This window comes from Mytilus trossulus, chromosome 4, assembly GCF_036588685.1.
Source record: "Mytilus trossulus isolate FHL-02 chromosome 4, PNRI_Mtr1.1.1.hap1, whole genome shotgun sequence".
NCBI classification, from domain to species: Eukaryota; Metazoa; Mollusca; class Bivalvia; order Mytilida; family Mytilidae; genus Mytilus; species Mytilus trossulus.
In genome coordinates, this window is record NC_086376.1 from 22,665,025 (window position 1) to 22,677,934 (window position 12,910).

Below are 12,910 nucleotides of genomic sequence, written 5' to 3' on the forward strand. Positions count from 1 at the left end.
CAAAGAACCGGTATAAACTAAGAAATAAATATATTTTAAAATCATTTCTTTGCATGGGAGTTTTTAGTTTTACAGTTTAGATTTTATTAGTGAGAATGTTAATGATATCACTATAGAGTAAACATATTTGTTTTTACACTCAGCCAGGTATAAGAAATATCATTTGGTTCAGTTATGTTGTCCATTAATGTGACCAAAAAAGTTAATATATTAAACCAGTAACATTTAAAAATCATTGTTTAAATTTTCAATCCTTAATTCTAAAAAAAATCAAACATTGGCTATGTGAGGCAATTGCCTAATGTATATATTTAGCCCTCACTAGGGTTTCTTATTTATTCAAAATTTCCTGCATGATCTAGCTGACTTTGAAAACAAACATGTTTACTCTTTAATGATTCGAAGGTGTCATTAATATTTCAATTAATAAAACCTAAACTGTAAAACTAAAACCTCCCATGCAAAGAAAATTGTAAAATAAATGTATTATGGTCATAATTATAAATTAAGGGTTCATAAAACTTTGAATGTTTAGAACTAATAAAGATTTTCTATCATTGGAATAGGTCAACTTAGCTGTATTTGGAGAAACCTTTCGGAATTTTGGTCCGTAATGTCCTTCAACCTCGTACTTCATTTAGCCTTTTTCAAAGTTTGTTATTCGAGTGTCACTTATAACTCTTTTGTAGACAAAAAGCGTGTCTGGCGTTCAACACTTAATCCTGGTATCTATGATTAGTTTAAAAAAAAATAAATAATGGTCATAATTATAAATTAAGTGTTCATAAAACTTTGAATGTTTAGACCTAATAAAGATTTTCTATCATTGGAATAGGTCAACTTAGCTGTATTTGGAGAAACCTTTCGGAATTTTGGTCCGTAATGTTCTTCAACCTCGTACTTCATTTAGCCTTTTTCAAAGTTTGTTATTCGAGTGTCACTTATAACTCTTTTGTAGACAAAAAGCGTGTCTGGCGTTCAACACTTAATCCTGGTATCTATTAGGTTTTTTTTCAGTTAAAATTCTTTCGAATAGAAATGTTTCTAATGGTAAAAAAATTCTGGATGCATTAAAATTTTGCCGATTTTTTTGTTTGTTTGGTATTGCAAACGATAACGTTTTTGTGTTCTAACCAGCAGGCTAAATCCTTTGAGTTTGTGCTTTTAACAACTGTTGGCATTCAGTAATACAGTATAATGTGTTTGTTGTAAAAACATTTTTTCTTTCTAAAGTTGCGTGCTTTGCATATAGTGATGTTTTATGTAAGGTTTGTTGATCCTCTCATTGAGATTTAAACTAGAGGCCCTAAAGAACACAAGTCGCACAACTCCTCTTCACTATTAATGAAGGGGAGTAACTTCAGTAATGACTATTACAGTTGACATATTTGCAGATCACATTCTGTTGAAAATTGTACATTTGTAAATTTGTACATTTTCTAAGTTGCTATTTAGCTATAACAATTAAGTTAATAGGAAACACATAAATAAAATGTAAAATATATCATTTAAGGGCAACAACTCAAATAACGAGTCGCCCAATGATTTCTGCCATTATTGTTATTTCTAGACCTAATCTTGCAGACAATTTTAAGTTTCTATTTATCCATCATAGTTTTAGTAAGATGTTGGGCAAAAACGGTTAATGAAACTGGTAAAACTCGTCATTAAAACACAATAGAAGTTCTAAAACTGATGGACAAAAGTGGAAATGTTCTAAAGGTTAGTATGTAGTTTAACAAATTATACTTTAATCATATAGAAGTTTATGAATTCATGCTGAGTTTATTCTTAGTAAGCTTTTTTAGTTTGGGAGCTATTGTGTTATATACTGAAATATTTTTACAGAATTGTGGTAATTCATAAAGTTCAATTTGTAGGAATTTTACTGTTTGTCACATAAACATTTCAATACTTCCTCAAACCAATATTCTTAATAATAAGGTACATTTTGAAGTATGCCAACCTAGGCATACTTGAGATAAATTGCAATATGTAAAGAAATTGCTGTTTTTCAAACATTAAACTCTGGAATGACAAAAGATAAATATCAAAACATTTTACATATTTTACAGAACACTTCGAAAGTTGAATCCGAGATCTGTATTAAATTAGGTCACTATTAAACTGCATTTAATGATAAGGTTTAGTCATTCCTTCTGAAGTTTTCAGAACAATAGTAGTCTTTCAATCGAATGTGTACTTCCTAAGAGCAACACAAGGGGTGCCACAGGAATGGCAGGATATGGTGTTTTGTTTATCCAGAGCACATGTGATCAGTACTGGTGATTTTTTGCTAAGATTTTTAGGAAGTGATTTGAAGGCATTTTTCACCGGTTTTAGAATCCTGACATGATTTTGACTGTCTGTTTCTTTTCGACTTAACAAATTAAATTTTTCCTTTGATTTCTACCATTTTTTCACACACCCCTCTCCCTAAAATTTACAAATTCCTTCAATCATATCAGTTTCTACATCCTCAAGTGATATGTTGACATACATACACGTACATTGACCTATAATGGTTTACTTTATAAATTGTTATTTGGATGAAGAGTTGTCTCATTGGCACTCACATCACATCTTCCTATCCTATGTATACCATCAATGGCATATAATACCCGTTTCCAGATTCTTTAGTCATCTCATGACAAATGGTTACCAGCAGTGCCTTCTGACACGAGAAACACAAAAGTAAATATTATAAAAGACAACAACATCATTTACAACATTTTTACAAAAAATGGAATGTAAGGAAAAAAAGACTCATCAATTGTATTGTTTTCTTCTGATTCAATGTAAACCAAAACCATCTTTTTTCTTTCTATTTCATAACTGTTTGGACTTCATATTTTGACCTTTAGAAGCCTCTTGTTTGTTTTTCCATTGGTAATTATGTTATCCCTTTTTTTTGGCATTCAAATCATATTTGATTCTAAATAAATAAGCTAAAAGTTGGCATCAAGTTCTCATTTTATTGCTGATTTTAAATTAAATTAAATTATATTCATACACATTCAATAAAATATCACTACATATATTTGTGCACAAATCCATCAAGATAAATCAATTATTTCTAAGTTATGGAATTCCTTTTAAAATCTAACACAGATACACAATAACAGCAAGGACAAAACAAAACAAATCTAATATATATATATAACAGTATGAACATACAGCTATGTAATAATTTATAGAGAGCTATATGATAATAGTATAGACACACAGCCTTGTAAGAATAGAATGGACATAACAAATAGGTGTATCACCAACACAACAAATATCACAAATTTAGACATCAAAATGGATATAACTTAAGTCTAAGGTTATTGAAACTTTTGTTTAAATCAGGAACAATTAAATAAGGCTGTAATTCTAGAGGTCTGAATTTCTGAAATACTCTTTCACTTTGGACAGATTTAAACGCATTTAAAGAGACTATTGTAACTCTTTCTCCCAGTAGATCGAGAGAGTAAGGCTGCAATATGCATAAAACCTCACATGATGTATAAGGATGGACATTTTAAACATACAATAAAAGGGTTAATGGAGGGGTTGGAAAATAATATATCTCGCCAACAATTAAATGCAGTTGACACTTTTTTATTTTTAAAAGATAGAATTGTCCAAGATGCATGCAATAACTAAAACAGTATATATATTTTGTTATCCCTCTTTCTTATTAAATAAAGAATATTATTCTGTTCAAATCATTATTTACATCATGACCATATAATAAATTTGATGAAATGAATAATTAAGAATGGATAACTTGTTAATGCATCAGGGTAACTCATTACAGATATGAAACCACAACGGATTTGACAATAAACACATATGAATATAAATATATCAGAAACATTTCAAATCTGAATTAAAATTGGTAGGAATTTAAAAGATTTAATTTGAACACATAATCAATCATAAGTCATTCTAAAGACCGTAGATTCAAAAAATATTATGTACTAAGTTACCCTTTCAAACCATAATACAACATAAGTCATTCATACACAAAATGACAATGAAATAAATTAAAACAATATTTACACCTACAATTTTATCTTCCACTCCTATTCAACTTGTAAACTCTGGTACTATTTACAAGGTGTTCACTCATGCAGGTAGTGGCGTAGGGAAGAATAGAAGTGTAACTAATTTCTATAACTCATTCAAGGAACTGATCTAGTATAACAAAACTGCATCTGACCATTGTTGATATTATATTAAATGTTTCAAGGTAATTATATAGGACAACACATACATGATGCATTAAATCAAAATTTGCCCATACATACAAATTGATATTTATCATAATTACATATATATTCTAACATCAACATTATAAGAGCTTTACAATATTCATCCTTACTGGGGGTCATGGTTCCAGCCATTTGATAACCCTGTGGTTTTCCCACACACAATTATTAAAAAGAATTTGTTGCAAGATTTTTGGTTATCACTTACATAAAACTTTATTCAGCATTTATAGAACAAAACATGAAGGAAATACCTAATAAAACGACAACTGTAATGAGTACATATAAAAAATAACATCACCCATAATTTCATCTTCATGTGCAAGATTAGAAATGATATATATATATATATATATATATGTAAATATTCAATTTTAACTCTGACAGTAAATACTATATATATATATATAGTATTTACTGTCATAGTTAAAATTGAATATTCACAAAATGCAGTGCTTTAAACCCTATCTTATTGAGAGTCAATATAAAGTAGAAGTAACGTGAATAATACTGGTCCCCTATAATTCTCCTTCAAGAAATATATTCTCTTGTTTGAAACATTGGAACATGATTCAAGGATAGATTGAAAGATAGATCATACCAGTACAGAGTATTTGCAATAACTTTGTTTTCATGGCTACAATTCAAAACAAATGTCTGGATTCCTCAAGAAGGCAAAGTAAATATATTTTTTTTAAACACATATGATCTGCAAGTACCAGCTCTTTAAAACACAGAATGATACATGACAACTGTTTTCATCATATGCTAAGGTGATGCTAAGAGTCAATAAGTTGTCATCATATGCTAAGGTGATGCTAAGAGCCAAAAAGTTGTCATCATATGCTAAGGTGATAATATACATTTATTTCCCTTGCCTTAAGAAAATATGAAGATTTGTTCACCCAAGAAATATTATATTTCAAGAGGGCACTGCCCTAGGGAAATATGACTTTTTGAGGGTGAACAAATCTTCATATCTCACGAAGCCAAGGGAAATGAATGTTTTATTCCATTGCCTATACTTTCTTTTACTACTGAATATTAAATTTACATAATTGATTTCTTATTTGTTATGTTTTATAACTAATCACTAATCACGACATACACAATGATAATCAGTACCAATTTAAAGTTAATTAATTATTTATTCTTTTCCATTTGTTTTAAAATTTTAAATCATTTTGAAAATAAACCCTATCAACATGTTTTATTTGAATATTAACCGCGGATAATGTCGCACAAGGCAATCCCGACGTTCAGAGGGGAGTATAATTCTTGGAGGGGAAAATGAACTCAGAGGGGAATGTAATGTTTTGTTAGACATCACATGTGATAGTTTCAACCAGTCAAATGTTGTTTTTGCTATGAAATTCAATATGCAATTGAATAATAAGTATTATCTATTACATCTAATTATTCTCATGATTTAAATATTTAACATGGAACATTTACAAAGCAATGTTTGGTATTTGATTATAAATTGTTCTATTAACAAAACATAATAAGGTAAAAAAAACTTTAATAGTTATTCAGAAAGATTTTCAAATTATGAATTACATAAATGTAACGTAATGTTAAAAAGTTTGACTCTTATGTCATTTCCATAAGAATGTAAAAAAATATTTTATTATGCCTGAAAAAATGAGAAGCTTCTAAAGATATGCCACTATGCATATTTCTTATTATGAATCCTGTTTGATGGAGAAAACAAATACATGCATTATATATATTAAAGACTAGAAAGCTCTGAATATCATTGATCTATTATATGCTAAGATGTCCAGTATCTAACAATGGAATCTCTTTCTGGCAGAGCTCTAAACTTCATTGATCCATCCACACCACATGAGAAGAGATGATGTCCTGGACTAACAGCCACCTGTGTCACTCCAGATGCTGATCCCATGTTTCTGAAGAACGTACTTTTACTATGCTCTCCTTGGAATGATAAAATCAACTGATGTGCATCTAATGCCCAAATCTACAAATATACAATACATATCAATAGATATGTTAGTGTTCACATGTATTGAAGAGAATGAATCATTGTCCCTTAATAAATCTAGACATTTCAGCTATGCTGGCAAATGACTGAAACAGAAATTGACCTCTACCCCAACTTTCATTACATTTCACAAGGGTGATCAGGGGTCGAATTTAAGCTTTTTTTGTGTACTGGCCAGCCGGACCAGTGGACTGAAAATCTACTGGTCCAGCTCCAAATCTACTGGTTCTGGGCAAATGAAATTAATCTGACAAACACTAATATAAATGAGAGATGTTTATGTTTATTTTCATGATTTTCCCTTCCTTTGTTTCCTCTCCTTTATTCTCGTAGTTTCTGAGTGCTGCTCTGATTATTCATAAACAAGTGCAAAATCTAACTTAAAATTTGAAGATCTCATTACAAAAATAAATTTCTAATCTAGGTCTGTCACTGCAAATTGTTCACATGACATACATACTACAATCAGTTACATTGCAATCAACTATATAATTAAACCATTCACGTTTTTTTACCTATTATTTTTGATATTTACGTATCTTTTTGTCAATTTCATAAACTTTTTTCAGATCTTCCATTTGAATGGCACTTATTTTTTTATTTTTTGTCTGTCGATTTGACTCTTTTCAAAAATTTCCGCATTTTGTGTTGTTGTGAAGGATGCTCAACCTAGATATTGATAAAAACTTAATCAATTGTAATACTTAGTACCTCCAGTACTTTGTAATTGATTTCGCAGGTAAATTGTTTTGTAAAAAAAAACGAAATTGCGATTCAATAAGGAATTTTATCGACAACTTTCTACTGGTTTCTACCGGACCACCAGGTGACAAAATATACTGGTCTGACTCAAATTCTACTGGTCCCGGCCCACTGGACCAGCGCTAATTCCCACCCCTGAGGGTGATATATATTTGTTTATTAAAAGCCTTCTTGAAATTGAATGAAATAGATTCTGCTGTAAATAAGGAAACAATTATTAAAATGAGATTTAGGATAAATATCTACATTGTAGATCTTAGTGTTCTGTAAAAATGAAGTAGATGGCAATGAGTCATAGGATGTACTTTGCAAACCTTCATCAGACCGACACATTTATCTTTTTATTTGCAGTCACAAAGTGAATATTTCACAGTTTTATAGGATAAATTACATAAAACTTAAAGGTATAAGCATTGAAGGAATTTCTTGCAACATGTTTATGAACAATGTATATAGGAATCAAAAGTAACACCCTCTCAATAGACCACTTTCGAGTTCATCAGTCACCGGCAAAAACTCGTCAATTATGCACGCCTTTATGACGTCACTTACCAGATAGAGGGGCTCGCCTGTATCCCTGCACTATTTACGTTCATCAAGCGTCTTAGTGATCGTCTTTGTGCAGGATAAACTAGAAATAATGGTTGCTCTGTAGGTACTTACTGACAATTCCCTAATGACAGCAGTGTTGATTGTCAATTTTGAGAATTCAATTTGCCGAATAATTCGTACAATATAGAATTAAAGTTTTCCAACCACTCGCTCAACATTGGAAGGAAGTGACGACGCCCCTAAACGCAAAAATGACGGTGATTAAGGCGCGTATAATTGACGAGTTTTTTCCGGTGATGGATGAACTCGAAAGTGGTCTATTATATTTATATGTTTAACATGGTTGGGATCTTGAATTGAACATATAAGATTTGATTTGTCAACAAAATGCATATCAATTGTACAACAGAAACGAATTACATGATGGTTATATAGCTTCATCCAGACAAACATTTTTCCAAACTTGGTAGATATATTTAATAATGTCAAGTGTCAAACTGTTCAGACAAATATAATAATTGACAAGAACGATGCAAACCAAGAAATATTTCCCTACAGGTTGCAATGACAACTTCAAGTTTTTTTTACACAATATGATAGTCCAAAATTGCAAACAAAGTCAAGATTTTGCAAAAATTTGAATACATTATGTTGTCATGGCAAACATTAATTTATTGCATTTTGACCATGCTGTTGAAATGGCTCCACCATAGACAGGTTTAATGATGTTAGTAGTCATGCAGTAAGCCGAATTACTGTAAATAAAATAAATGTCACCATTTTGGAATGTCAGGTGTGTCTGAAGTTCTCCACAAATACCACTATCTAGTAGTATTCTTGCATCATGCCTTCTACACTCACTCAGATCATACATGATTGCTATAAGTCCATTAGAGGAACAATGTTTGAAATTTTTTTAGCATGGACTTTTTTTATGACCATTAAATAAAAGAAGCTGATTTTTATAGCCTTACAGCTTCAACACATTCCAGTAACGTATGTGTGACAACCAAAAACAACCCTCAGTTTTTAATTGGATTCTTGTTGCTCAGTCTTTAGATTTTATGTTGTGTTTTGATGTTGGTCTGAAAGGCAACTAGAATCTGCTTTTCTACTTTATAAAGGACAAAAGGCTTCTAGACCTGAACCTGTTCGGTTGTCACATACCAAAAGAATCAGGGACAGCCAAGGTTGTTCATACTTTGGAATGCTACCTTTTCCAAAACAGAACATCTTACAAGCCTCGGCAGATTTTTTAAACTGTTGCACAATCTTTTAGACAAGTCCATGTATTTCAACTGTACAAGTACATGAACATGAATTTACATGTTCACATCCAACTCCTACATTTTCTTTTCTTTGCATGGGACAACCATACATGTACATGTAAAGGTTCAGATTCTACTCCAAAACTTCTTTTTTCTTTGCATGGGACAACCATACAAGTACCTGTACACGTTCACATTAAACTCCTAAACTTCTCTTTTCTTTGCATGGGAGTTTTTAGTTTAACAGTTTTTATTAATGAGAATGTTACTCACACCATCGATACCATAGAGTAAACACATTTGTTTTTAAAGTCACCCAGCTATAAGAATTGTATTTGTTACATACTGTTCAGTTATGTTGTCCATAAATATGTTTACGTGAAAAACTAATTCACATCTTTAACCAATAACCTTTAACAAATATTGCTTAAATCTTTGACCTTTACTGCGTTAAAAATAAAACTTGAGCTATTTTAGGCGTTCATGAATGTATATATAGACATTGAAAAAAGGAACCATATAAGCTTCATTGAAATTTCATATTAATTTCTGGTGTTAAATTTTAACAAATAGAAGATGACTGCATTTCTAGTGGCCTGATTAATTCTGTGTGCATTAAAATTTATAACAGAGCCCTGACTAAATGTTTCAAATCCAGGAAACATTCCAAAAAAACACCATACCATCCTCCCACATAGCATCAATTATTTATGCTAATGAAGTAAATAAACTCATCATACATACATACCGGGATAAAAATTGTGTATGCAAGATGCTCGAATTAAAAAAAAAAAAACATACAAATTTCTAGTGTCAAATTTTAAACAGATGCCACTCCTGGTGGACGTTTCGTCCCCGAGGGAGTCACCAGTCCAGTAGTCACCAGTCCAGTAGTCAGCCTACTGTATTAAATTATAATCCTGGTACCTAAAAGGATTTTAAAGAAAATATAACTTGATTCTTATTTAATCAAACTTTAATTGTGACTGACAACCCTTCTTTGATCTTGATATTAGATTTTCACATGGAAAATTTCAAAACCAAAATTTATGATAAATTTGGCAACCTGTCATTTCCTTGATGGTGAAGGTCTACAGGGTCTATCACATGAAATAAACATGTCTGAGTTGGTTAAGGATTCAATTTTCCCTTTCCAAATATAGAGATTTGTTAAGGAAGTATGATTGACGGAATTAAATCAAAATTAGTTTAAAATGATGATCCATCTTTGTACAGTAACAATGCTAATGATTAATGAATGTAATAAAAGATCCTTCAAATATGACTCCTGGGCTTACTTGACGTAATGATACAGTTACAATTATACTGTTGGTAAGTGAAATTTTAAGATAGTTAAACATATTTATTTATAGTGGATTGGAAAACAAGTTTTTCAACTTACATTAATCCCTTTCCACTTAGCGGGTGCGAGCGCTGCCTTGTAGCGACATTAGCCTACTCTTTTTTCGAAATCTACAAGGGTGTCTTTAAGGTGCAAGAGATATGGCTCTCTCTTAACACGGGTCAGCCATTTTAAGATGAGAATACATTTGCTAATTTTTGGTTGTACTTATCCACAGGTAAACTCCTTTGAGATTGTCTTCAGCGACTTATCAAATTGTTCAATACAGTATAACTTGTTTTTGAAGTTGTATTAGTTTTCCATGCTATTATTTCCACATTAGGTGCTTTTTATGTATTTATATTATGTTATTTAATGTAAGACTTGTTGATCTCCTTGTTGAGATTTCCCAAGAAAAGGAAGAAGGTTGAGATATCAAATAACAAATTTGTCCCAGTTACAAGTACCTGTCACATCACAGTAATAGTAGAATGTAAAATACTTATATTTTTCATTATATAGAGAATTGAGTATTAATGGAAGCTTTTTGATGTTTGTCTTACTTAATTTATAGACCTATAACTTATAGAGTTGACATACTGTACAGACACATGTCTATTGCATTGTAAACACTTCTTGTATGAAGATTTAATACATGCAACATTTTGATTAATCAAATAATTGTTAAAAGCTAATTAATTCTTGAATTACAGTCTTGTTATTTTGAGACATAAAAAAAATTTGGCCTAGTTTACTCTATTGAAATCTCAAAACTCTGGAAGGAAGTGAAAATTGTTAAAAAGGTAATTTTACGAATAATATTTTTCAGGACAATTCTGAACCATGCTGAGTTTATTTTTAGTAACATTTGCAGTTTGGTTGCTATTGTGTGATATATTGAAAAAAAGCAGTTAGACTCTACATAAATATGTTTACAGAATTGTAGTTCTACATAAAATTCAATTAACAGGAAGTAAACTACAACAGCACTATAATGAATACATCTTGTACATCACGTTTACAAAGTGCTATTTTCATAAATTAGCACTGTGTCAATATTTTTGCTGTTGGGTAACATTTTGAGGAGGGTTTCATAAGCTTAGTTATCAATGATCCTGTAGATACCTGGAGTCCATTTCACCAACTAATGACTAAGATTGGTCTTGAGTAATGAACAAATCAGTAAACTCATCATCAATCTAAGTCGTAATTTTTTTTGAAATCGACTCCTGACTTATAACAAACGTTTCATGAATCATCATTGATAAATTAATAAATAAATAGGAAATTAAAGTTCCAACACCCTCAGTCAAAAATAACCTTAGCTGAATTGGATACAAATAAACCAAGAAAATCACTTTAGAAGCACATTTTTTTTTTAATTTAATAACAAATGTCTTGTATATCAAGTTTTTAAACTTTGTGACAAGTGGCAATGGTAAAACATCAGCATACCAAATACCATTGAGTTGCCACAAGTGATTTCCATTAAACTGACCTTATCTTGTCTTAATTGCTAATCAATTCTTGAAGACAATTTGTTCCCCTATCCATTATAATTTCAAGATAATAGGCAAAAATAAAAATAGCAGGCTTAAATTGTTTATTAGGGGCAAAAAAGTGGATTCACAGTAGAATGTAATTTCTTTAAATCTTTCATTATTTGGAGAAATGACTATGTTAAAATGATAATTAAATGATGAAATAGTTATAAAAAAATAAACAATTCTTTAATTGCACTTGTGTAATTTTGAGACATTACAAAAACTGCCCAGTTTTTCCTATTAAAATCTCAAAACTCTGGAAGTACAAAAGTTAAAATCAAAAAAAGATTATTTTACAAATAATATTTTTCAGGACAATTCAGACTCATGCTGAGTTTATTTTTAGTAACATTTGCAGTTTGGTTGCTATTGTGTGATATACTGAAAAAAGAAGAAAGTTCTTCATAAATATGTTTACAGAGTTGTTTTACTACATAAAGTTCAATTAATAGGAAGTAAACTATTCGTCACAACAACAATATAATACATCTTGTAGGTCACGTTTAGAAAGTGTTATTTCCACTTCTTAGCACTGTGTCACTATTTTTGCTGTTGGGTAACTTGTGGAGGAGGGTTTCATAAGCTTATTTATCAATGCTTTGGTAGATACCTGACTTACAACAAACGTTTCTTGAATCATCATTGATAAATTAATAAATTATCAGGAAACTTAGGTTACAACACCCTCAGTCAAAGATTACCCTAGGTGGACTGGGTAGTGATAAATCAAGAAAAACTCTTTTTACTTATATTACAAATGTCTTGTATATAAGGTTTTCAAAATTTTTTGACATGTAGCCATGACAATATACCTTTGACCATCCACAAGTGATTTTCATTAAACTGACCTTATCTTGTCTTAAGCTTGTTAATCAATTCTTTCAGACAAGATTTTTTTTCTATCCATTATAGTTTTCAAGAAATAGGCCAAAAATTAAAAAAAAGGTGGGTAATGGTAATACAACTGCATACCAAATACCATTCGCCTACCACAAGTGATTTCCATTAACTGACCTTATCTTTTCTTGCAAATCTGTTCTTGTAGACGAGATTTTTATGTCTATCCATTATAGTTATCAAGATAATAGGGGAAACATGGGTTTAGATTTCTTTTTAGAGGCAACAAAGTGGATTTACAATTTCAATCATGTAAACATATATGTAGATCTTGTATTGCT

At 30.6% G+C, this 12,910-nt stretch overlaps 1 protein-coding gene across 1 annotated transcript in view; it reads right to left on the reverse strand.

Annotated features, from left to right (window-relative positions):
• Positions 1-2,961: 2,961 nt before the first annotated feature.
• Positions 2,962-12,910, reverse strand: part of LOC134714896 (dmX-like protein 2) — a 102,197-nt gene continuing 92,248 nt past the window's right edge. The window contains exon 50 of the mRNA XM_063576592.1: positions 2,962-6,240. Within this exon, the coding sequence (XP_063432662.1) occupies positions 6,031-6,240 (210 nt within the window). The 3' untranslated portion in view covers positions 2,962-6,030. The remainder of the gene's footprint in view (positions 6,241-12,910) is intronic.